At 40.0% G+C, this 27,456-nt stretch overlaps 1 protein-coding gene across 2 annotated transcripts in view; it reads left to right on the top strand.

Annotated features, from left to right (window-relative positions):
- Positions 1–13,869: 13,869 nt before the first annotated feature.
- The window catches only part of SEMA3G (semaphorin 3G), a 95,623-nt gene continuing 82,036 nt past the window's right edge, over positions 13,870–27,456 (top strand). Inside the window, exon 1 of one of the 2 annotated variants that reach the window (XM_039342608.1) lies at positions 13,870–14,655. In XM_039342608.1, the coding sequence (XP_039198542.1) occupies positions 14,338–14,655 (318 nt within the window). In that variant the 5' untranslated portion in view covers positions 13,870–14,337. The remainder of the gene's footprint in view (positions 14,656–27,456) is intronic. The other variant, XM_039342609.1, reaches the window with a different exon arrangement.

The raw sequence follows: 27,456 nt of genomic DNA, 5'->3' as shown, positions 1-27,456 counted from the left end.
AAACAGAAGTTAGGAACTATTAACATTTGTCGTATTGTGCTTCCTGTGTGAGTTAGTTTAAGGAAAATATTGAAAACAATAGATGTTTCATTCCACTTGTATAAGGGAGAAGTAGAGATGATGTGGGAATGGACAAAGGATTCTATCACACACAGACACACATGCACACACAGACAAACAGAGAGAGAGAAAGAGATAGAGAAAGAGAATGCTGTGAAACTCCCTTTCTTATTAACAACTGTCTGGAAATTGAGGAAGATCTTTGAAATATAATCCTTCTGTTTTTAATCATTTTTAATTCAAGATTTTAAATAGTTTCCTTGTTTCTCTGCCGCTGTTTTGTGTTTGCTGGATTGTTTTATTTTTTTTTAATGTTCCAGATCAATGAATAATATAATTTGGAATTGCTTTTCATTCATTGTGGCAAACTGAGTGATTTCCCACTCAAATAGCCTGGCATAAAATCTCTTCTAAATTGCATACTTTGATTTTCTTTAAGTCGGTCTCTGTTTTTATTAATAAGAATGTGATTGCCTGAACAACTCTTATCACTGCTAGCCTATAAAAGCTTTTAGCCAGACATTAGACTTAAAAAAAAAGTCACAAGGTGCTGATGACAGAAATCTGGCTAATGATGAAGGAAGCCCATCATATACCCTGAAGTAGAGATGATGTGGGAATGGGCAAAGATCCTCTTACTATCCATGGAGAAACACAAACCTCCATAGCAACACTGTGAAACTTATCAAAATTTACACAGACAGGGCAACCTGGGTGAGATCATTTGGCTGTTCAAGCTGCAGAGGATTTTATAGATTTCCCACAACTTGCCAGGACTTCAGAATGGGTTAGTTAGAATGCTAATTAATTCTGGCTTTATTAAAATGATTAGTGGGGAAAAAAAGTTAAGAGCTTGATCAAAAATAATCACATGAACTGCAGGAAATGAAAGTGCAAGCTTTATATGAAAAGGTAGATTGGTTTCCCAACAGAAGGAATAGAATATTGATATTACAAAATGGGCTATGGAAACTGCTGAGTGAAAAGAATTATGTTACAGAATGAAGGGAAGTGTGTGGTGTGATAGTGGGAAGTAAAATGATGAAGTGAAAGGAAGTGTGAATGGTAAAAAAAAATGCAAAGAAAGAGGATGGGAGAAGGATACCATACAATATATATAGAGAAAAAGGTACTTTCAATGAATACAATAAAAGATAGCAAGAATTGGTTAAAATTAAAGAAGGCAGACAAAATACAAGGTAGTTTTGAGGGAAATAAAGTATAGTTTGAAGCTTTCACCCTAATGAATGGAATTAACCACAAAAACAATGAAAATATTTGGGATGAAAAACTGAAGCAACCACCATCTTGACTTTGCTGATAGTATAAAGCAGGGGTGTCAAACTCAATTTCATTGAGGGCCGCATCAGCATTGCAGTTGCCCTCAGGGGGCTGGATGGGAATGGCCAGGGTGGGTGCGGCCTACTGGGTGGGCGTGGATGGAGTGGGTGAGGCCTACTGGGTGGGCATGGCCAGCTCTACATCGTTTGCGTCAAGGGTGCCTGTGGAGACCTGGGTAGGAGTGGGACAGATTTGAGGGTCTCTGGCAGAAGGGGGTGGGACCAGGGCAAGCGCCAAGGCATGGTTCATTGGAGAAGCCTCACTGTTCCCCTCAGGCCATGTGGTGGGGGCTGGATGGTGGTGCGGGCTGCCCAGAGCCCTGGGCAGCAGAGGTCAAATTCCCAGCCTGGTTCTTGAGCACCCGCGGCACAAAGCCCAGCCCCACTTCCTCAAGGCTGCTGCTCAAGGTTCTCCTGGTTCCTCACTGTTTCTAGACAGGCTTGTGGAGCTAAGACTGAATGCATTTCAGCATAGATGGCCACCACAAAATTGTACATTGGCTCCCGGTTGGCCTGGGCCAGGGCCAAGGCAGAGGGGGTCGTTCCCTCACTGTTTCCAGGATGGCTTCGCAGGCCACATGAAATCACTTCGCGGGCCGCATCTGGCCCCCGGGCCTTGTGTTTGACATGTCTGGTATAAAGTAATACGTAGATATATAAGCTTTCCTGCATAAGCCAGATAGGAAACATGACATGGGTTACAATACTTTATTGTAAGGCTACATTAACAGAATCTTTCAAGTCTGAAGTAAAAACTTCCCGCCATCACTTTTACCAGTCTGATCAATTAGGAAGGATTGTTCCTAAGTTTCTTTCTCTGCTTGTTAAGTGCCTCCCTCATTGGTCTGATCCTTCTCTAGGTAACATCTCTTTCTCTCATCCCCCAGGGTCATCCACACATTCCATTGCAGGATCAAGAAAAGGAAAGAAAGATCTGGTGAATGGTGTTTGAATAAACTAGAGTCAGCTTTCCCTTCACTATCTAATCTCATGCATTTAATTTTTTGAGAGAAACTATTTCTTATGCCCTTTCGGTTCTTGTATTATATTACTTACCCTGAAAGAGAACCAGGTGATATGCAATTAAATGAGCAAATGCAATTTATGTTACTTTTTTCAACTCTACCAATACTTAATAACAGTGAGCATCTTACAAAAATAGGAGAACATCAGCAGCTAAGCAGCTCACAGAGACATTTAACAGAGAGACCCAGACAAATGTGAGCATGCCAACACTCACTTTATCTTCCTACCCTGCATAATACAGTTGAGTAATATTAAACCATCTCTTCTTTCTAGGCTGGGAGTTTTAGGGGAGATGAACACACAAAAAATGGAAAGATAGTACAGGATAGGGAAATGGAAAATGAGGGGGAATTACTGGGGAGCAAAATGCCCAGCACAAGTAGGAATATGATTTTCAAAGAAATGGCCTGTGTAAAGGAACCAAACAGTAAAGGAGAATAAGGAGAGAAAGATCCTATGCTGGAAACAGATGAGGAGTAGATTTCTGTGCAGAAAGGTGGAAAGAGACATGAATTTTCATCTAGTACAGAATATTATATGCTATGCTTAATCAACTTCTCATTTGCTGGGATACAGTGGTACCATATTTCTATAGGTTTTCAAATATATTTCTCTGTGGCTTGGCTTCGGTGGGAAGGACATTGCTAGAATATTACAAGTGATAATCGTGCATATGTCACCCTTGGCTCCAGACAGAGAGATCAGTTCTTCTGGCAGTGTACGGGCAACAGCGAAAGAAAATATATCCTGAGTTTATGGGTGGGAGACTGAAATGAAACGATCAGATACATGGAACCAGTCCTTCCCAGAATGAAAGTGAAGAACATCTGGTTGTCACAGACTGACAATATTTGCAGCTTCCTGTACATGTCAACACTTTTAGACTATTTCAATTCCACCTCAGGGCAGCAAACTCTCCCACAGAGTTTCTGTTATAAGGTGAAAGAAAAAAAATAATTGTGTGGGACAGAAGCTCATTCCCCTGGTGCAGTTTAAATGACTTGAGGAGTGGGGGGTGGCTAGTTTGTTCAGTGCTAGAAGGAAGAAGGGTAAATTGAAAACCTCTGGAGGATTCTCTGTTTCAGATTTGGTACCGTGCATCATTTGAGCAGCTGTACAGCTGAAGCACACTGCCCTCTAGCAATGTGTCTCTATATTTGGCAGATGGCATCGTGGAAAACCTACGGTTGCTAAATTAGCAGAATTTGGCAAGGTGCATGACATTTCTGAGAGCTGTGAGGACCCATGTATCTTTTGACAAGCCTTATTTGTTTAAACCTGGAAGGAACTGTTTCCTTTTCAGCCTTTTGCTAGCATCTTCTCAAATGAACAGAGCCCACATGTATGCTGGCAGTTCACATATATGCTAAAGCCAGAACTGTTGGAATCTGTTATATTGATGAAATAGAGAGAGAGAAATTTATCTACTGTACAATGCAAAGTATACTAATTGTGTGGTGTGCGTAGCTAAACAGTGTCACAAGTAAGTGCCAGTGGTGGAATGGGTATTCCTTGATCCTAGTTCTGTCTGAATTGAACCATTTCCTTGCTCTCTGATTGGCTTCTCTCTTCTTTCTCACTTGACTAATTATTTTCAGAAGTACAGTGTAACTTGAAGCATCACTGCCAGTGTTTCCTTGTTTGCTTTGCTCTCCTCATATGCTTCTTGTTTCCTGTCATGTCTCTTAAATTGCAGAGGTTCAGGGAAGTTTTCTGCTGAATAGAGATGTAAGATATTTACATCCTTGGTAGACAGCTTGGTACTTTCCCATCAGCACTAGGTAGCATGATCAACAACAGGGAACTGTGAGAGTTGTAATACAAAAATATCTGCCCGACTCCAGATTGCTTCCTCCTGCTTTAAATAAATATATATTCAGTTGCCTCCTAATCCAGAGGGTTATATTAAAGTGCACAGTGTGAACATTAGAAAATATAATGCTTCGGTACTAGCCAGGAGGCACAGATTCAAAAGTTGTTTTTAAAAAACAAAAGAAAACAAAACCCTTAAAACATTCTGAGAATGGTGTGAAAATGTATAACACTGTTCTTTAAAGGGTGATCCTAGGACCCCTGGAGGTCCTGAAGACCCTCTCAATGGTCCGTGAAATCAAAATTATTTGCCAGCTTATGTTGAAAAATAATATAATACAGATAATCCTTGATATGCCACTGGGGTCGCTTAACAGCTTTTGAAGTTACAACAGATCTCCCCACAGCCAGTTATGACCCAGTTTTGAAGTTACAATGGCAGCACCCTCCCCCCCCCACAGTCACATGATCGCGTTGGGTCACTTGGGAACCGGTTCAGCTTTACAGTTCTTAGCAACATCATGCAGTTGTGTGGCTGCAATTTGTGACTTTTTTTGCTGGTTTCCATCATTTATTTTTGATTTTGGGCAAAATATGCCCATTGGGGAAAGGGACTCACTTAACGACTGTGACGTTTGCTTAACAACTGCCACAAAAAAAATGTTGAAAACTTGGGTCTGGTCATGTGATACCTTGACTTAGAACCGCAATGACTTACAAACATAATTCCAGGTTCAATTATGGTCATAAGTCGAGAACCACTTGTACTGAAATCCCATGAAACAATTATGAGAAGCACAAAGGCAGTGCACATGCATCAATTTTGTTAATATGGCAAATAATGATAAATATAACCCATACAAACAAAACCTCTTTTGGGGTCCTCCATAATTTGTAAAAGTGAGAAGGGATCCTGAGAGAAAGAAGTTTAAGGAACATTGATATAGAGCAGAGGTGTCAAACTGCTGGCCCATGGGCCAGATGCGTCATGGTGAAACCGAGCCCACTCCATTGACAGCAATGGAAAAAAAGTCATAATACGTTGCGACACATCACATGACGCTGCGAGTTTGACACCCCTGATATAGAGGGATGGAGAACTTCGTTGACTTTGCACTTGATCTATCCACACAGGCAAGGACTCACCTACTACTACAGAGGTGTGTGCATAGCAAATGTCAAAAACAGATGATGAATTTCAAACTTAAAAAAAAAAAAGAGAAATGAAGAAACTGCCTGGGTGCAGATGTGTGCCATTAATGCTTAATAATATATTACAGGCTATCTTCAGATGCTAAAGATACTTTCCCTGAAAGGCAGGTGATCTCAATATTTTCATATTCAGAAGTCAGAAACCATACCCCAAGAATATGAGAGAAAGGACAGAGCTATTAAGTTTGTGTTTAATAGAAAAGAGAAATAACCAAAAGTGAAGTTCCCAATACCTTTAAGTATCAGGGTATTAAGAAGGCGAGCAGTTTAGTGACATACATCTTTATTTCATGTGATTGCAGTTTGACTGAGATGAAAGAGACTGAAAAATTATGCCACATCTCTAGAGAAAGGTTTTGCTTGAGGCTGACATAAATTTGCATCGAGAGGGATCACTGAAAGGCTGATTTTCAAAACGGGGGTAAGCAGAAATATTTTTCAGTAAATAAGCTTAGTTTTTAGAAGGTAAGCCCTTCTGACTTCGACAAGTAAGTGAGGTAAATAACAAAGCTTTCAGATTTTATGCTGACTTCAAGAATAGCTTAGTAGCATTGCCACAAGAGTCCAGTCTCCCTTGAATACTGTTGACCCTTATCTAGTGCCAATTTATTCTTGACCATTAGTTGGCTAGATTTTTGTGTATAGGCTTCAAGAAATCTTTTATGATGCAACCTAACAAATGGTCCTGATTCTTTGCACCTAACAAGCTGGTTATTTTTCATTTGCTTAGATTGAGTTGTTAGTTCACACTGGCCGTTTAATGGGTACCAGGTTTTTTTTTTTTTTAAGATTGCTTGCATTCCTAATGAAAAACAGGTTGAAAATCTTTCGTTACGGGCCACAATACTTTCTGAAAACCAATGCAATCAGAAGTAAGCACCACTTCAGCAGGATTTTTTTTTAATTAAAAAGAAAAGCCCTCTCTCTAATTACTACACATTTCTGTTTTCCATCTACTAAGAAGCTGGAGTATATTGTCTGAAAAATCAAGAGAGATCTGGATAACAGCTGGATTTCATATTTTCAAAACTGGGGAGTGGAGGAGGGTCAACCATTGTTGTTCCTTCATGTTCCAGCAGACCTAGAGAGACTGCTAGGTACAATCTGAAACCATTTCAACAACAAGCAGTCCCCAATCTGAATGTCTGCAACTTCTTTCCAAACTATTACTTAAGCCTCTAACATGGTCATTTACATCAGACGTGGGGGGTGGAAGCTGTCGTTACTAACTGCTTGGAGAAGAATTCTGCAGGTCCTGGAAGTCTGCCCACTGTTTTATGATCTTTTACCAGCCCAGGAAAGACATTATGTGGATCTTTTAATTAAGGATGTTACATAAAACATAGTGATTGTTAATTTACAAGGCAGTGTGACTTAGGCCACTTTGAGGCCAGTGTGAACAAGCAGCCTATACAAGTAGTTCTTGATTTATGACTGGGTTGCTTAGTGGCCAAAGTTACAATGGATCTCCCCAGAGGCACTTAGGACTTGGTTCCAAAATTCTGATGCCCCCCCAGTGACATGATTGCATTTCAGGCAGTTGGCAACTAACCTGCAATTCAGGGTCATGCAGTCACATGATGATATTTCATGATGGTTTGTTTACAATGGAAAATTGGCATTTATTTCCAATTTTCAGCAAAACCGGCTAGTGGGGAATAATCGGTCCACTTAAAGACCATGACAGTTGTTTTACAGTTTTTGCATTCACTTAGTGACTTGCAAAAAAAAAGGTAGTAAAATTGGATCAGTCATGTGGCAATCCGCTTTAGGACCCATCACAACTTAAGAATGTAATGGGCGGGGTCCCTTACAGTCATAAGATGAGGACTACCTGTAAATAATATAGAACAGAGATGTCAAACTCACTGCATCATGTGACGTGTCACAACGTATCATGATTTTTTTTCCCTTGCCAGAGCTGGGGTGGGCGCGGCTTCCGTGTGACACATCTGGCCTGCGGGCTGGCAGTTTGACACCCCTGATATAGAAGGCTTTAAAAGATAGAACTTTTGGGGGGGTAAGATTTTATTTAAATATGAACAAATCCACAACAAATTCCACTGATTATTATTCTATGTTGGGCTCATCTATGGAATATAGAGTAAAAGTCTGGTGAACACTTAATTTAAACATTTACTAGTTGAACTGGCAATTTAGAAGTTCTTTCTTTCTACTCATTTTTCCATGGATCACTTTCAATACTGTAGTTATTTGACAGGTTTCAGCATGTTAATTATCATAGCACTTTTCCTCTAAAACACCCAATTTTTTCCATGGCTGATATTAGCTCATGCTGAAGTTGTATTATATTCCTCTGCCTGATTCTTTCTTTTCTTCTGGGCTCTCTTCCTCTGTCTAACAATACAAGTCTTTTACCTTTATCTGCTTCCTAAATGCTTCCTTGGGGATTCTGGGGGCAAGCCCTGAACTAATTGAATTCAATTAGCACTCCCCTCCTCAATGACATGCAGTAACCGACTGCCTGGTGGACCCCACTCCTCATGGCTGCCCTTTGTCTCTTTGGCTTAACATGTGTTTTCTTTGCTCCGTTCATTTTGCTTCCAAGCACCTCTGTCTGTTAGCATTGGAAAAATGAAACAAAAACAAACATACAGTTTAGCCGTGTTGGCAATGTGGGAAAATAAAATAAAATATAAAATAAAATCCAGCGCCTGATTTCTGCAATAGCATGTAATCCAGCACCATAGTCTGTGAATGTAGTAGGTTCCTTATGTGACTAATTGTTTCAGTAATCTACCTAAATCAATAATCTACATAATTCACCAGGACAGAGTCTGTGAATGTGTTCAATTATGCTGTGATACTATCCCTTTGGCAAGGAATTCAGAGTGGGGCACCTTGGTTCCCCAAGCCACTCAGGCAAAGTTGAGACTCTCTAAGTGGTGTAAGATAACCTAACAGCTTCAGGTCTGGAGTGCTTGACATCCAACTTGTCTCCCCTGCTTATTACTACACCATACAGGCTTTCCAAATTCTTACAAAATCTGAACTGAAGGTCAGAGAGAAAACTTATCTGTTATCCTGCCAAAATAAAATGCCTGTCATTTCTGAGAGGGAGGGTCAATAATTGGGGAGTTTTCTTATGCGTTCCAGAACTTTCTTCAAAGCTCACCTTCCCCTGCTAGCCCCATAGGAAAGGGTAGTAAATCTATCTGGACAACGTAAAACTGGCTCGTGTATTTCTTGTCTTTTAAATTTCATTTCTGTTTGGAGCCTGGTCATTTAAATTTCGACATGGATATTTAATAAAGTATCTACAGTAATGGCACACCATGGCTAATGATTATCTACTTGAAACAATAAGCATTGTTTCCCTTATATTCCCCCAAGGCAACATTAGGGTAATAAAGGATTTTGTAAAGTGTATTAAATTAACCATTTACACTGCTGGCATGAGACTGCATATTTATTCAGATGTAAGACATATTTATTCTAGCCTACTTACCCATGGTTATTCTAACTGTAGTTTACTCAACCCAATTTTTCTTGGTTCACCTAAAACCATCAACTAACCTCACAGTTTTGCACAATAGAGTAGACTAAAATATGGTTGACCAGTTTGGGGTTCAGTGTGTCATAAATGCAGCTTGTGAGGAATTTCATTCAACGCAAGTAAGCCTAGGCTTGCATTAGGACCAGTTTATAAATGGAACAACAGAATCAAGTCAACAAAGAACTTTTTTCTGTGACTGTCAAATTTACTATAGCCATGTTTGTACAACATGCTTAACCAGGTCATTTAAAGAGCTAGTAGGTGCATGCGTACAACATACAATGCTTAGCTTGTGTTGTCTTGGTCTAACTTTTTTCAGCTTTGAGTGTTGTCCAAACCCAGCCGATAAGGTTAACTTATGGTTCAATGTACCCAGTGAATCCATAATGGATTAATTCAACCACTAGATTGTGTGTGTTCAACAATTGATTTCTCCTTTCATTGCAGTATTAAGATGGGAACATGATAAAATGCTATATTGGTAAAAAATATCTACAAAAATAGAGATGTTCTGACAAGTTCTAGATTCTGGGGGAAGTCTACCTAACTGAAGCAGAACATCAGGCATTTGGTGGCTGACTCAGCTGAAAGTAATGTTTTCAAGCAACTTTATCATTGACAGGATTTATTGAGATGAAATAGATAGGATTACAAGCATTTCAGCAGCTGAATTATTTCTCATTTAGCACCAATTTATCTTGAAATACATTCTGGTGGAGACCCCGTTCAGATTCTTTCTAACACATTTGTTGGGAACTGATAAGGAGGTGATTTTTTTCATAGATAACAGAAAAACTTGCAGATCACTGTTTACAAAGCCATCTCCTGAATCCTTATCAGCCTGTGAACCAACCATTGCACAGAAGTTCTGCTTTAGAAAAAGGTTATTCTATGTATAATAGAGCAACATAGAAATACTATAAATAATAGAATAAAGTGAAATTAAAATTATGGATTGGAATTTGTGGTTAGAGTTGATTCCGTTTGCTGTTTAATGCTACTCTCATGCTCTTCTGTCTTTTATTTCTCTGTACAACTTATTTAACTTCATACTTGAATTTGCAACTTTTATCTCATATTTCAGGCAGAGTTCCCAAAAAATACATTTTCCACTGTAGAATATTCTTGTAATTGCTAGTATGAATTTGGAATTCTATCCCATCTCTTTATGGAGCAGACCAATACCATCCTGGTGGTATAGTCTTTTAGATTTTTCTGCTACTAGTGCTTTTCCCTTGAACTGGGCTGTTCTCTTATTTATTTCAAACATGGAATATTTCCTTTTTAATATTAATGTTTTTAAAAGCTTTTGTCTTTTATTCCTCCTTTTCTTTTTTATTTTGTTTATCTCTTGTGACATTGAACTATCACTTGAGGCAGAGAAAAAGGCTAAATCCTCTAGATACTATGCCTTTACAGTACAAAGTCACTAGTGAAATTATTTTGCTTTTTGTTCTTTGATGGTTTCATTGCCAGAAAGGCAGCATAGTTTATGAAAGTCCCATTTCTCTCCACAGTGCTGTTAGAGTGTGGATGTCAAGCCAACTGCTCCCTGACACTAAGTGATGGCAGCAGAAATTAATAAACTGCTACCACAAAACAGGAGACGAGGCCAGGATAGAAAAAGTCAAAAAGCTTTGTGGAGAAGAATTGAGGCTTCCAGCTTTCCACCCTATAGGCTCAGCCATTTACTATGAGGATCTTAAGCTATTTTTAGAAGTGGAGTTTCCATGATATTTTAGTCCAGATATGACTGCTTGTGACTAAATGTTATTCTGCATGTTATTCAACAATGACATGGGACCTCTGAGAGCTTATTTTAAAATGCTGCTGCTGATATCCTTATGCAGATGACATCTAGACTTAATCCACTTGAAGTGATGGATGTTTTAAATTGGTACCTGGATTTAGTAAGAATGTTTAGTAATAGTAATAGTAGTAAGGTTGGAAGGGACCTTGGAGGTCATCTAGTCCAACTCCCTGCTCAGGCAGGAAACCCTACACCATTTCGGACAAATGGCTGTCCAGTCTCTTCTTAAAACTTCCAGTGTTGGAGCATTTACTGCTTCTGGAGGCAGGCTGTTCCACTGATTAATTGTTCTCACTGTCAGGAAGTTTCTCCTTAGTTCTAGGTTGCTTCTCTCCTTGATTAGTTTCCACCCGTTGCTTCTTGTCCTGCCTTCAGACGCCTTGGAAAATAGCTTAATTTCCTCTTCTTTATGTCTGTGGGATGTTTATGAGAGAGATGTATGCAATATGAGTAAAATTGCATAACCCCTATAGCAGTGATGGTAAACCTTTTAGAGACCGAGTGCCCAAAAACTGGCCCCGCCTCCCCACCCCCTGCCTCACCCCTGCCCCACTCACCACTTCCAGGGCCCACCGCAGATCCCCCAGGCAGCCCCGCAGCGCTAATGCAGTCACGCCCTCTGCCCGTGCCCTGCAGCATCAACTGTGCATGATGGGGTGTGAGGGCAGAGTCTTGTCTATGCTGTCTGGCTGCCATGTGGGCCACTCTCAGGGGCAACTCTCCTTCAGGGGGGCTGCTGGAGAGGAGGGGGTCACGGGGGGAGGGGAGGCTGGGGCAATGGCATGTGTGCCCACAGAGAGGGTTCCGAGTGCCACCTCTGGCACCTGTGCCATAGGTTTGCCACCACTGCCCTATAGGATCAGATGTTTAGTCTGGGATACTCTCAAATACTACATTACATAGATGATGATTTGAACATCTTTTATTACTTAGCTGATGCACCACAGATAGCTCAACTTTATGCCATTATTCACACTGCAGTACCATTGTCCCTTGGGGGCTCCTTTTGAAAATGCCCATGAAACATCAGCTAATCAAAAGGACACAAAATAGGTACTATTACTTTCCATGTTCTGCTTCTAGATATATAGTGAGATGATGGGATGGAGTATTTTGTTTTGTTATGCTTTTTTTTTTACAACTCTAAGCATTTTAGGCATTTTGATTTGGCCAAGAGGAGTCAGAATAATTGTTAGTTATTTTTGTACTATTTTTTAGATTGTCCATTTAAATATAGTTTGAAAATGTCAAAGCAACAGGAGTGTTGTGGGTAAGTGATTATCACTCTTGATTTTAAGGAAAATTAAGAATAGTAAAACCTGTATTTTGTCTTGAGAAAAGCAGCTCTTCAATAACTGATAAATAGAATTCCATGGGAAGAGAAGCTCGTAAGAAAAGGAGCTTAAGATGGATGGGAAGGAAATGCTTATCCTATTTCTAGAAGATACAAAATTGAATTAGATAGCTTATATCCAAGAAATGAAATATTGGTGAGTAGAAAAAATTAAGGACCGATACAATAACTGAACAGGTTTAGTAAAAATCTCAAAACAAAAAAAGATCCAGGGTCTTCTATTCTTCACTACTTCCATTAAAGATTTGAATGATGAAGTGAAGGGAATGCTTATGAAATTTGCAAATTATAAAAATGGGATTGGATATTGTATGTTTTCGAAGTAAAAAAAAAGGACTCAAAATGATCATGTACTGGAGGAATGAAAAGAAAAGAATGAAGTTTAACAAAGACAATAGCAAAATTCTTTACTTAGGGGACAAAAATCAGATCTACAAGCATAGAATCAGGGATCACCTGGCTCAGTAATAACACTTGCAAAAAAAAAAAAAAAGATTTTGGCTTAATCCTTGACTAGAAATTGTAAATGAGCCAGTAATATGATGTGGGTTTGTAATTAAATCAAATGAAACGGGCATCCGATCACAGGAAGTAACCATTCCATTCTGCCTGGGTCAGGTCCCACACACTTTAAGTTGAAATCACACTTTAAAAGGATTTTGAGAAATTGGAACCAGTTCAGAAAATGATAACAAAGATGCTTAGAAAACTATGTACCAAAACCTGCAGAGCAAAATTGGATGAACATATGTTAGCCTTGAGAAAAAAGGGCATAGAATAGCACTCTTGAAATATCTGAAAAGATGCCCCATAGGAGAAGGTCAGGACCCATTCTGTCTTGTGCCAGAGGGCAGAACAAGTGATAACAGATTTAAGTAACCGGACTGTAGATTATTCTCCAACATTAGAAAGAACCTTCCTAATGATAAGGGCAGTTTGACAGGGGAACCAGTCACCCAGAAGAATGGTGGCCTCCTCTTTGGATGTGCTCAAGAGGCTGGAGAGCCCTCTCCCTGGGATGCTTTGATTTGGATTTCTGTACTAAGCAGAAGGTGGGGCTCAGAAATCTCAATGGCCCTCCCCAACTCTGTGATTCTATCATAATATTATAGTGTACAATATCACCATAGAGTGTTGGTCTTTACTTATTTGGAAGTAAAGAATGTTGCCTGGATTAATCCATTGACCTAAGACCTGATTTGCTTAATTGTGGTTTACTGGAAATTCCCCAACTTCCCCAAGCTGTCAAGCAGGAATAAAAAATCTTAATGACTGGTTTAGCGCTCGCCACACTGTACAAAGCTATAGGACTATAGCTATTCTTTTGTTCTTTGGCTGGGATAACCAGGTCGTACCTATGACTACCTTGATTGGTCTTAACAGTGCTTGTCAGCATATTTCTGTGCACCCCCCCCCTTTTTTAAAAAAATCATCTTTTGCAGCCCTTGGCACTCATACAGAGGTACTCAAAGGAGCAGGTAAGGGGCAGTCCAAAAAGTCCTTTTAGCAGCAAAAACATTTGGACCTCCCTGGAATCTTCTCTTCTGGCTGGAATCAATGGTCTTTGAAGAGCATTCTTTAGGATAGAAAAACTATAGCAGACATTGATTAATTAATTGATTATATGCCACTCTAAGAGACCACACAGATAGATTTTTATCCATGATGATCTGTCCCTAACCTGGTCCTTCACCTTTTCCAAGAGTGCCCCCATGCCACTGCCACTGTGTCCATTCACCTGGCTGCTGACTACCTCCTCACCTCTTTTTTCCTTCCAGCTGATGACAAAGACAGCAAAAAACAATTCCTGGGACGCCAAATTTGACTGTCTCCCTTTTTCTTTTCCTTGACCAGCCCTCCCCATTGGGGAGGTTCAAACCCAGATCCCAAACTGGTAAAATGGATCGGAGGCCGTAAAGGGAATTCCTACAGCAGGGAGTACTTGAAATTTGGGGTCCAGCGGAGGAGAAAGTAGGCAGAAAGTGGGCAGAATTCCAGAGGGCTGATCTAGAGACGGCCGCAGCCCGGAGGGTGGTTCTTGTGCTCCGAGCTAGCCTGCCGCGGACAACTCAGAGGCCGGCAGCTGCCGGAAAGTCCTGGACTTGGAGACGGAGCGCGCTTGCCTCCGGCCTTCTAGCCTCTCGGGCTCTGGCAGTCTCGGCGCGAAAAGCTGGGTGGAGCCCTCGCGTGCAGAACTTCGGGGGAAATGCGCGGCGGCGGCCAGCTGAAGAGCAAGGCGCGCTTGAGGGCGGGCGAGCGAGCAAGCGAGCCGGCATCAGGAGCCTCCCCTAGGCAGCTGGAGCGCGGCCTCGGAAACGCTGCGGGGCTCGGGACCATCCGACGGATTTTGAAAGAACTTCTGGCGGGGCCGGTTAGTGCTGCCAGCCTGGCAAGTGAGGGGCTATGCAGCGCGCGGGAACCCTTTTCGCCGGCCTGGGAATGTGGTGGTGGCTCAGCTGGGACCTCGTCGCCCTCTGCGAGGCTGCCAAGGGCCGCGTGCCTCGCCTCCGCCTCTCCTATAAAGGTAATTGCAGGCGAGTTTTGCAGTTCCTTTAAGCCTTTCTTTTTTTTCCCTGATTTTGCCGTCGGGATAAGCCTCGGCGATAGGGTGCTGATGATCCCATTTTGCAGATGGGGAACTGAGACTGAGCAAATGAAACTTGAGCGATCGCGCGCTGCAGAGGCCGTCAAAGGATTCTATCCGCCACTTGGCTCCCCAAAATTGTCTTCGCCTCTTTAATCTGTGTTTCTGCACGTGTGTTTGTGTGAAGTCCTTAGTAAACCTGTCTCTATAATCTTTTAGGATACTTTTTGTAATCTAATATTGGTTCTTTCACCTTTGTTGTACCTTGATTAAATCTGGAGGACAGACAGATGTGTGTGCAGGAGATATTTGGAGGGACTAGCAGGCTACTTCATGCTCTTGCTAGGACCTAGCTAGGTTTTATTACAAGTCCCTAAATCTCAAAGGGAGATCTTTGGACTGAGATCCACATTCTTTAAAAGGGGTGGGGATTACTAAAATCCTCTGAACTGCTTTAAATTGTGAGTAATTTTCTCCTGGGCAGGTTTATATAATGGTTAGGGGTAAGTGAAGAAGAATAGATAAGAAAGAAATCTAAGAATGGCAGGCAGGGGGTTTTGGCTTCAGCATTGTGCAAGTGTGTGGAGTATGCGCTAGATCAAGACTGCAAATTATGAGTTGAAATAGTGTGCATTTAAACTTTTTTGCATGGGATTGAGGGTGGGTGGTGGGTGGGATTGAACTGCATGCAATTCAGAGATAATAGATTTTCAACTGTACATTTCTGCAGGGATATTTTTTAATATATACATACAATATAATTATCCCAGAAAAAAGCGTGTCAAACAAGCATACAAATCAGATAAGGTTGCCAACTGATCAAAAAGCAAAATCAGCCTGCCATGCCATGCCTTGATTCCCTTGACAGCAATTTAATATATCAAAATCAACAAGTGCGCTTTATTTTGTAAGCATGCAGACAAAAAAACCCAAGTACTTTACACATTTGGTTTTTGTAAAAGTTGCCAGCCCTGGGGGTAAATACAGATAGATTTCATTTGTCTTTCCTGAAATTTTACCACTAGAGGGTGAGGGAAAAAAAACCCGCCCTCTATGGGAGTTTTGCTAATTTTATTTCAGCTCAACTCAAACACTCATAAAATTTTCTCTGACATGGTCCTATGAACAATGCCTGTATTTATGCAGCCCCACATAAGTACAGTTTGTATTTAATAGGGCAGTGGTGGCAAACCTATGGCACGCGTGCCAAAGGTGGCATGCGGAGCCTTCTCTGTGGGCACGCGCCATTGCCCCAGCACACGTGGTCTCTAAAAGTTTGCCATCCCTGGCCTAAGGCCAGCCAGCCTGGAGCCGCCATTGGGGAGCCTACCATCCCACCCACCAGAAACCCCCTGGATCTCCCCCAACCTTGCCTGGCTCCCACAGGTGTCCCTCCCCATAAGCAACATTGAGGTGGCCATGCCCACCCAGGCCATGCCCACCCAGTCTGCCATGACTACTGCAGCCACACCCATCCAGTGGCCATGCCCACCCAGTCTGCCACGCCCACATAGCTGCGCCTGCTGAGTGGGCCACACCTACCCAGCACCCGGCAATACATAAGTGGGTTTTGGGTTGCAGTTTGGGCACTCAGTCTCTAAAAGGTTCGCCTTCACTATAATAGGGTCTCTGCATGATCTCAGGAACATACTAGTTATTGTAGCTTTGCAGCTGACTGGCATTTGCCTGGAAAAAGCAGGTTTACAGGAATAACCAACACAATAAAGTCTTTAGCCCCCGGGATTTGCTTTTTGTCACAAATCACTGAGCAACCTTCACTGAAGTTCCCTAGTTTCCAGTTTTACTTTCCTACTTGCTTTTCTATCTTCACACATTATATTCTGCAATGTGTTGTGCTGTGATTTTATTGCTTTTTCTGATTTGCAAAGGAATTTTTTATTACTTTTCAGTTGTTTAAAACAGTGGTTCTCAACCTTTTCTTTATCTTGAACCCCCTTTAAGTATTTTTTGTGGCCACAGACCATGGCCGCAGATTTCCAAATGGTGTAGGGTTTCCTGCCTGAGGAGGGGGTTGGACTCGATGACCTCCAACATCCCTTTCAACTTTTATTATTATTATTATTATTATTATTATTATTATTATTATTATTATTACTCAAGATTACTTGATTTTTATTATTACTATAATAATATATATTATTATTACTATAATATATTTTATTACTTGATTATTATTATTACTCAAGATTACTTCAATTATTACTCAAAATCGTAACATTTCTTCAAGCTTTCGCGGACCCCCTGTGATGACCTCATGCTCCCTCAGGGGTCCATGGACCACAGGTTGAGAACCACTGGTTTAAAACATTCACCCTTATTATTTAAGTAATAATTAAATAAATAAATATTACTTGTTGTCTGTTAGTAGTGTGCTGGTGAGAGAACACTGAAGACAACTTGTGAAAAGTTAAACCAATGGCTCTGCTTTCACCAGTAAATATTGTCCATTAGGGGTCTTTTGGTGCTCTCTGAGCTTGGATGTTTTCTTGCAGACGTTGGTTAGCATTGATGATGTTACCTAGTTTGGGTAATGAAACGTTTGCAGGAGAACTAGCAAGCTCAGAGGGCACCAAGGACCCCTCATGTCAACCCTGAGCTACAAATATTCTCCTTTATTGGTATCACCTATAGCAAACCTACTGGCTTTCTAAGAGCTCAGGCAGTCTTGTATGATCTAGACCAGGGCTTTTCAACCAGTGGTACGGGTACCACCTGTGGTACATTGGCACCTGGCAGGTGGTATGCGAACATCCTAGAAAAGTGGTAGCGGGGGAGGGGAATCAACTGAACCGGTGGCAGCACTGCACAAGCCTGAGCGAAAGATGGCTGGAGCTGCAGGGCTGTCAGGGCTCAGCGGAAGCGCTAGGATCAGCGCCAAGATCCAGCTGCAGCTTGGCGCTGATCCTGGTGCTTCTGCTGAGCCCAGAAGAAGCGCCGATCAGCTGGAATGTTGCAGCATCTCCAGGGTCTTATGATTTACATTCAGATGCTTGGCAACTGATTCATATTTATGACGGTCACAGTGTCCCAGGGTCATGTGAAGTGACCAAAACCTGCTGCAACCACCCAGCAGAGTGGGGGGGGGGGATAAAAACCAAACACCCCCCACCCCCACTGCCAATCTTCAACAGAAATGTTCACAACAATGGAAACCTCAGACAGGAGGAAGAGTGCCACCGGATGGCAGGCAAGTGTCTTGCTCGGCTGTGGCTTGGGGGACACTTTTTTCAGTGCCATTGTAACTTCAAACAGTCACTAAGTGAACTGTTGTAAGTCGAGGACTACCTATACTTTATCACTTTTTTACTTTTTTTTTTTTTTGGTCATCAAGTTTTTGACACCTTGCTAGGTGGTACTCGGATATTGCCATATCCTAAAAGTGGTACAATGGGTGAAAAGGTTGAAAAGCCCTGATCTAGACAACTCCTGGATTGAACTTGGAACCTTCTATATGTATGACGTTGCCGGGCTATCTTCCTCCTAGCCTTGTGTCTTGACCTGGATTCCCTGGAGAGAGTTGTAACAAGGATCATAAGACAGGCGGTCCTTGTTCAAGGCTGCGTTTCTTTGGTCCGGAATGGAAGCAGAGTGATGATATCTGGAGAGGCAGTGTGAATGAGAACAAGGGCAAGAATGCTTCAGGCGTCTCTGATGCTTGTAATGTTGTCTGAATTCTTAGTGATGGATCAGATGGACTGGATTGCTTCCATTTAACATTATAAATAATGAGTCTGGGCCTAAGTGTCAGAACAGTGGAGAGTAAATCTGAGAGATTAGGTGGAATTTGCATATTTAGAATGGCTGCTGTGAAAATTTGTATATTGCTTTTCTGCAGGATAAGGAAACGCTATTGGAATGTTGTATATTTAATCATTCACTTGCTAACTCCTGAAATATTGTTTCTTGCCAAATGCCTAGGACAGCTATAGTGCCCAATCAGTAGGACAGTGATCAGTTGGCAGAACTCTCTGTCTCTATTGACATGAACAATTTTTTTGCTTCCGGCCATTGGGGATGCTTTTTGATCTCCTAAATTCATTATTCAAGATGCCATCTCTTAGGCTAACTCTGAGCCCCATAATTCTTAGTCTGAGGTTGGGCTTAGTCAAGAGGATAATCAGTGGGTTGCTGCTGTTCTCAGTGGCTCTTCTGGAATAGCAAAATATCCTTCTTTTAGGAAGATGTCCTAAAAGTTGGTGTGTTGTTCAAATATGAATACTAGAGAAAACTGTCAGTGTCCAGTCAAGCCTCAGTTGTAATAGTATGGTAAAATGTTGTTCAAAGAATTAGAAGCATAATTATTATGTTATCCCTTTTTGTCAATATTGGACTTAAAGGCTGAATAGGGAGTTCTGGTGCTCTGTGACATGACAGAAGATTCCAACAATAAAGAGGAAAACTGAGGGAGTTTGATGAACTGGAACACATGTCACTTGATGTCAATACTATGACCAATACATTTGAACGTTCTTTGGGTGATCCTGGTTTGCTGCAATTCAGGGATGGGGTGCAATGTTCTAAAGGCTGCACAGACTGTTTTGAAGATCTGAGGGCTACAAAGGGAGTGGAGCCACAACTTACAAAAGCATAGTCGTTTCAGCAGAGTTGTTTGGATTTTCCCTTCTTTGTGGTATGTTTAAGTTTAGGGTTTACAATATGTGAGTTTTCTTCTGTTTTGCATCACAAAATGGAAATAAATTCTGCGTTCCGTTTTTAACAGTGATGATCTGATGGCCACAAAAAAGGGCACTTGAGGGCTGCATGAAGGGGATGTGGGGATTTTGTAATCTCTGAAGCTTATCCTTGTTGTGGAATATGAAGATTCCGAAGTGAAGGTTGGTGGCAGCAAGAAATCCAAGAAGCCACCCATCAGGGACCACAACCTTGCATTATAGTGAAAAGAAGAAGTTGCTCTTTTGATGGTTTGTTCCCGCAGAAGCCTATAGTAAATTCACATGTGCTTCTCAGAGGAATAGTTATTGGCACTTCTAACCTCATGAGTCATGTTAAGATTGAAGCACACATTGCACTGAGGTATTACTGAAGTAGCTGCATCTGTATCTATTTAGACAAATAGTTCATTTTCCAAACAAATGTTCTCTTCTTTGCTCTAAGATGCTGCTCTGTGCAAAAAGAAATATTGTGGCCAGGAAACAAAGATAGTGTAACCTCAAGTAGGCTAAAGGAAATAGGGAAAATCTGCTTTTAGGAGCAACCGTGGGAGGGCAGGAAATGTAAAACAGAAAAGTTGGGTTGATGCTGGCTTAAACTGAATAGCTATGGAGGTCTTTTTCCCAAAGGCAGACCTGGTCCTGGCTGATGGGATGTTTTAGGCTATGATCTGGGACCCTTGAATTTGAAAAGGAGTATATTTACACAAGAGACTAAGTGGAATTATTCTAGGAGGAACGCTGTAGGCTATCCATGTACCTCATCTGAGAACAGGAAAAAATGTTTGAACTGCCTTAAAGCATAATGCAACCAGTTACTTGTCACTATCAATATGTAATATTTTAGTTTTTTAGATGCTTATACTGGGTAGCAGGGTAAAGAGTTCTGCAATCAGAGAAATATATAAATCCAAACATATGGATTTAGCCAAAAAAAATGATTGAAAAAGGCCCTTTGTTCTGTACTTTTGGGGAAAAAAATCTAATAAAGAACTTTTCTCCCAATTATTTATAGATTGCATTCTCAAGACATGGTTAAACCAGACCAGTGTTTTATCAGAACTCTAGTTATTTTACTCAGGAAGAAAATTATCTACCCTCTTGCTACTTAAGGTAGCAGTTGGTTTCTGCATATGGCCATTGCAAATGGCTTGCAGACTCTCCAAAAGAGAGAAATAACCCTAAAAAGCAGAGTAAAATAGGGATAGAAGGTTTTATTTCATCCCACCTCACTCACGGTGATCTCAACCACAGTCAATTCTCTGATTTTTATTTTTATTTAATCATATAAGTAAAAAAACTTACCTGGTTCCTATCTCAAAATATGTCTAGAATGCTATCTAAGATATTTAGGTTAGTCAGTGGTTCCTTCTCTGGTACCAAATCAATTATGTCCAGCTTTGTGCTAAACTTGGTGAGGCCTTAAGTATCCACATGAATAGTGACAGAAACAATAACCAGAACTATTACTGAAAACAAAACAAAACCACAAATTATTCCAGTGATAATCAGGGCACTTGGTACAGACTTGAAAAATGTGCATGAGTGGCTCAATTTAACAGTGGGTATGGAATTCTAGGGACAGACTTCCTGATCTCCTGTAGCAAATATTCACAATTGTCTCATGTTTAAGGTGCCATGAACTGCTTGATCGGATCTTAAACAATCCAAATTAAGAATGGTTGTATTCATAGGAGTTCCAATGGAAGAACATTCTATAGCAAACCACAGAGCTCACAAGTATCCAATATTGACTTGTAGCCTCCATTAGATGATTTTTCCCCTCTTTTCCTTTCATTAAGAGTATGATTAGCTAATGTCTGTGCCTCCTAATTGGTCTTGAAATGGGAAGTAGAGAGGAGGCAGTTGTAGGACACTCTCACCACTGTTCTGCTTTATGAACATAGCTTAGTGCACCTTTCAGAAAGAAAGATGGTAGCCCACATACAGGTCCAATTACCATAAGCAAGCACAGCACACATGTGCATGCATGCAAATACACGGATGCACGCACACACTCTCTCTCACACACACACACACAAAAGCCATTACATTGTAAAGAGTTCTCTTTGGTAAACTGTTCTTTGGGCTGTTGATAATAGTATGTCTGTGTATTTTAAAAAAAGTCCCCTGTGTAAGCCATCTTGTATTACTTCATGCTTTTTCACCACTTGCTGGGTGGGCCTCTGATTTCTAGAAATATAATTATGCTAGTCCCAGAGCTGTACCTCTCATTTGGTGCCATAAGCAGCCAGAAAATTCCAATAATTGCAGTCCATCAAAACTCTTCTTTCAGGAGTAGGGGAAGGAGGGAAGCAGCTCCCCGAGGCCTTGAGTGCAAGTTAAGCTAAAGTCTGAATCTCTCCAGCACCATGCAATGGATTAGGTAGGCCTAGGCCAGGGGTAGGCAACCTTGGCTCTTTTATGACTGGTGGACTTCAACTCCCAGAATTCCTGAGCCGGCTGGCTCAGGAATTCTGGGAGTTGAAGTCCACCAGTCATAAAAGAGCCAAGGTTGCCTACCCCTGGCCTAGGGTCACCCCAACTCTGAAATAATTATTGGAGAAAGCTGGTGTTTGGAGATAGAACTTTGTTGGCTGCTGTTAATCATACCTGGTGCCCAGAAGACTTCACTCCCATTTTTCTTTTTAAAGAAGCAGGGCCAAACATCCTTTTTCTCCATTCATATGTTGAAATGTCTTACTTACTTCTCAGCCTTGCTACTTCCTTTCTCATGTTGTTTGTTTTTAAACAGCTCACCCTTTCATGTGGCAGTTTATTTGTCAAGTAGGGGACTCTGATGGTCTGGCTCCTGTTCCTCTGACCCAATCACACACAAACAGACCGTATGAAAACACATAGGGAAGGAAGGCTTGAGCCTGGGGAAAATATAACAAATGCTGAGTTTGCTTGTGTATGTCTTTCCTGCAGTTAAGCCTTCTAATAAAAGAGAATATTTGTAGCTCAGGATTGAACTTGCTTGTTTTCTTGTAGATGTTTCATTACCCAAACTAGGAAACATCATCAGTGCTAGTAAGGAGTGCAGTTTGTTGTTGGTTTATAGTCTGCTGCCTTGCCCTGTCAGTGTGGGTGGGAGTGATCTTAGAGATTCTTTGGTTGGGCTGATTACTGTTGGCTTCTTTGTCAGTTTCTTGATTGGGTTGTTGTTTACTTGATTGTTGGTCTGATGTTAATCTTGGAGTTAATCTAAGTCCAAGACCAAGACCAAAAACACCAGGGGATTTCTAGAAGCCTGGCACGCTGACAAATTAGCCATCAATAGACACATAGACATTAACAACATCTTTAGACTATGCAAAAGAGACAATCTATCAGCCCAAAAGGGAAGCACCCCTCCACCAGCAATCAGCACCCAGCTTAGCATAGATGAACTCCAAGGTTAACATCAGACCAACAGTCAAGTAAGCAATACCCCAATCAACAAATTGCCAAAGAAGCCAATAGTAAACAGCCCAACCAAACAATCTCTAAGAGCACCCCCACCAACACTGACAGGCAAGCCACTAGAGTATAAACTGACAGTAAACAGCACTGATGATGTTATCTAGTTTGGGTAATGAAACTTCTGCAAGAAAACAAGCAAGCTCAGAACACTAAGCGTCCTAATATATACAGTTGTCTAACTCTATATATCTAACTATCTTCTTTTTCAATTTTGTGGCTTAAAAACTTTTTTTTTTAAAAAGCGACCATTTGAGCTTATTCTGGTGTAGAACAAGAGAATGAATTTGTTGGAAACCTATAGATTAAAAAGTGAAAATAGAAACGTACGGGTGTCATTTGAGGAAGTGACTCATTCTTTTCCAATATTGGATTCTCCATCCTTATCTAAAAACATGATTTATTAATACCATCTAAATTTAATGTATAAGCAAAAGTATAATTTCACAACAACATTGTGGGAGGAGAACCAGGTGCCAAAATTCAGGAACATGAGAGCCACACTGTCAAGATAAATAGGGCTATGGCAGTGGGGCTGCAAAAATCTACATGGCGGCAGAAACAGAAATGCTGTTTGCTATCCATTTTTTTTCAGTGCAAATCTGGTAGGCCAGTTGTGAAACCGGGGCTCTTCCCTCGGGCACTGACACTGGATATTGGTGGGTTGATGGCATGGATGTGGTTTGTATCCTTAAAATCAGCATAAAATTGAGACCAGAAGTTTTCTTTTAGGATAAAGAGTTGGAAAAAAAGATTTGGAGCTTTATTACTGTGTATGTTAACTGCAGCAAGAATTGAATATGCACAGAAATGGAGAGAGACATCAACCTCACAATAGTATGCCCAATGGAAAAAGTGTCAGAGCTAGCAGAGATGGCAAAATTGATGTTTTAATCAGAGAAAAAAAAATATGTCCAGTTTTATTTCTACCTGGAAATCACTTCTGGATTTTGTGCTTGAGACAGAAAAAAAATATGAAATTTTGACTTGGATTTTCTTGATTAAACTAGCTAGTTATGGAAATGGCTAGTGTTTGTTAGAATGATACAGTAAAAAGTCGAGGCTGCAATTCTAGTTTGCGTTTGCATTTTACTGCACTGAAAAATGTTGGAAGTCAATGCTTTTTTTCTTCTCCTATCTGATTCCTCATTTTTTCTTTCTCTTTCTTTTTTCCCCACTTTCCTATCACTTTTATTTTCATTTGTATTTATATTCTTAGTAATAAAAAAAGGAATGGATGTAGTTTGTTTAACGAACTACATTATAATGTGATTTTTAGGAGCCTCAGCCCACTTTGTTTTCAGTAGATCTTTACAGCTGATTTTTGTTTTTATTTCCATTTGTTGCCAGAGTCCCTTGGGTAGATAGACAGCCATATAATTTTATCAAACAAACAAACAAACAAACAAACAACCCTAATATCACATTCCCAACTGCATTTGAAGCCTAGCTGGAAGCAGTCTCAGAATAAGAGAAGTGGCAGAAAATAAGAACTTAGCTTTAGGAGTCACTGAATGTTTGATTAGGATTGGATGGGCTAGAGTCAGACTGAGAGAGTAAAATGTTCCATGAGTGACAGCTGAAGATGGACTAAGTTGGACAAAGCTGAGGAGCTTTTATGAGCAGTTTCCAGGAAAGATCAGGTTGGCACAATCCCATCCTCAGTTCTAAAGAATGGTTTGTTTTGTCTTTTAATCTGTTGTAATTTTCTTGCCTTCTTGGTTTAAATTAGTCTAAGCAAGGGCCCTGGTGGGCAGAAAAGTAATTTATAAATATAAACATTTTTAATGAATAAATAAAGCCTGCACATTGTTTTCCATTGCCTAGGATCAGCTACATTTCCTTTACTTTATGTAGACACATGTAAGAAAAGTAAGGTCATGGTCTTTTTCCTACAGAGTATTTTTGTCTGCATTTTACTCCCCCTCTAATATTTCAAAGACAATGACATCATGGCTTGGAATGCCTGTGTGTGTCTTTGTGTGCACAGTTTGTCAGTATACAGCCTGCGCCTCCCGGTTGGTGGGATGCAACAATGTGTTTGTCTGCAAGGTCATGTCTAGATCTGAGATTCTACTGGACTTCAGTTGTACTTGAGGTATACTAATCAAAAGGTGCCAAAATGATAAGGGAATTCCTTATCATTAGAAAGGAATTTTGCAGGTGAAACTATCTTATTAAAAAGTGTTATTGAAAGCCTCCATTAATCAAAACCACAAGGAATGGTGTCAGTCAATCTTTGTGGACCAAGGGTTGATTGCTATGGCATTATTTACAGGATCCAGAATGCTTTGATTCACTTGACCTGGGTCATCTTGATGAAGCTAGTGGAAGACATCACCCATTGGTTTTGGGGTGAGATATCATCCTGATAATATTCAGCCTTTTTATCCTGGACTAAGCCTGAGATGCTGCGGAAGTCTTGAATGGGTGCTTTGGAGGCTACTCAGATCTGGATGCAACAAAGCAGGTTAAAACTGAACCCAAGCAAGCCATTTCTGATGAAGTATCTCTATTGTCACCAATGATAACTTTTGATCTTTGCATAATATTTGGTTTGAAAGGAAAAGAAGGAAGAGAAAAAAGGATCCATAGAATTTGCAAAATACTGACATTACCTGGAAATGTTTTCAGAACAATACAAGACAAAACTAGAAAAAAATATAAATTCTTCCATTTTTATGGAAGAATTTATATTTTTTTATCCTTATGTATTAATTTGGATTAGAATAAAAATAAACTAATTTTCAGACAGTTTAGCACTTTAGCATTTTATAGTGTTAAACTCTCAGAAACAGTATTTATGCTGTTACATTTAATAATAAATATACTACTACATTTAATTGCTATTTTAAAAAATTAAAACAAGAGTTCAATGTAATAAAAATAAATAATTTTAACTAAAGAGTTTAGAACCTTTATTTTAAGAGAAGCCAAACCTCGGATGTCTCAGCAAGCCTTCTGTTGAATTGTACTCCATAAACCAGGGGTTCTCAACCTTGGCAACTTTAAGACTTGTGGACTTCAATTCCTAGAATTCCTCAGCCAGCTTTGCTGGCTGAGGAATTCTGGAAGTTGAAGTCCACAAGTCTTAAAGTTGCCAAGGTTGAGAACCCCTGCCACAGTTTCAAGCTGAAACTAACATCAGTCTTCTTTTCAGGATGCCATTATTTTTGGGATTATTGCACACTCGCACAATTTAAGTTGCCATCTCTTTAATGAAGGAATGAGATGTGATTTCCAATAAAAAGTATAAAGTGTTCTGGGGATAGTTACCATATATAAAGTCAACTTAGTGTATTTTATAGATGTATAAAGTTTAGTAATACTTAACAGAAAAATATGGGATAGAAAAGGAAAACCAACTTTTAGGGTTTGTTGCATCCTGCAGTAAATCATCTAAAGAATAATTGAACTATTTATGACATTACCACCAGATATGATAGCACATTCCAATTGTCATAGTTCCACCGATTTTTAACAATTATCACTGGGATAATTTATCAGCAGAAGAACATCTTGTTATAACTATGATTTCTTTGTTATAGTGTATTATTCACAGTGAATCTGATGCTCATCTTCCATTAATACTCTCATTGTTGCTTGTCAATTATATCATTTAAGTTCTGTCTGTCTCTTTTTGATTGTGTAATCTTTAACTAGCTTGGTCTCTGAATCATATTTCAGTACCAACTTACTTAAAAATCCAGCAAGTGTTCTGCATTTTGTATGGCAAGCATTTCAAGTTCAGTCAAATCTGAGCATGTTTAATTTGTTTTTGTAATTCCTTCTGGACTAGACTGCTCATTTGAAATAGTTGAAACACTTTTGACCATTCTAAGGAAAGAATCTCGAATGATTTTATTTTTGCAGGCTGTCAATATTTTTTTGTCCAATAATCAAATATGAATGAATGAATGAATCTCTCTCTCTCTCTCTCTCTCTCTCTCTCTCTCTCTCTCTCTCTCTCTCTCTCTCTCTGTTTGTGTGTGTGTGTGTGTGTGTGTGTGTGATATATATATATATATCCTCTATACATTTAATACTACTTTGAACAAAGTTCATACTTATATTCATTCAAAGTTATTTCTGCAAATCCTGTTCCTTCCTTAGTCTGAACTGAAGTTTAAATCTGAAGTTTAATTCATGTTTGTTTATTTAACCAGATAAAATTACACATTTTGTCTTTGCCACTCATTCAGCATCTTTTCATCAATGTTTATAGGAATCATTTGGAACAGGAAACTAACTCTTGGAAGAAATGTTCATTTTTATTGTTAACATTCTCCCTGGCCAAAATGTATTTTTTTCATCTAAGAATGTCATTATACTCTTTCAGATTTACAAATTATTTTAGAGTGCATATTATTTTCTAGCTAAGTAAATTCCTAATTATTTCATTGGTTTAATAATAATATTAAATTTTGATGTTTATCTTAGAAATTGCTGTTCCTCTTTGGAGAATTTCCATGCAGTCATCTGTGTCTCATTGTTCTGGATCCAAGATCCTATACTGTATTGTATATATTCCATTATTAATTCTAGACAACCCCTTGGATGAGTAACTATAACTACAACTTAATCAGTG

The sequence above is a fragment of the Crotalus tigris genome, unplaced genomic scaffold (assembly GCF_016545835.1).
Source record: "Crotalus tigris isolate CLP2741 ecotype Arizona unplaced genomic scaffold, ASM1654583v1 scf7180000017800.2534000, whole genome shotgun sequence".
NCBI lineage: Eukaryota > Metazoa > Chordata > Lepidosauria > Squamata > Viperidae > Crotalus > Crotalus tigris.
The sequence above is the reverse complement of the archived record's forward strand: the minus strand, read 5'-3'. Positions and strand labels throughout refer to the sequence as shown.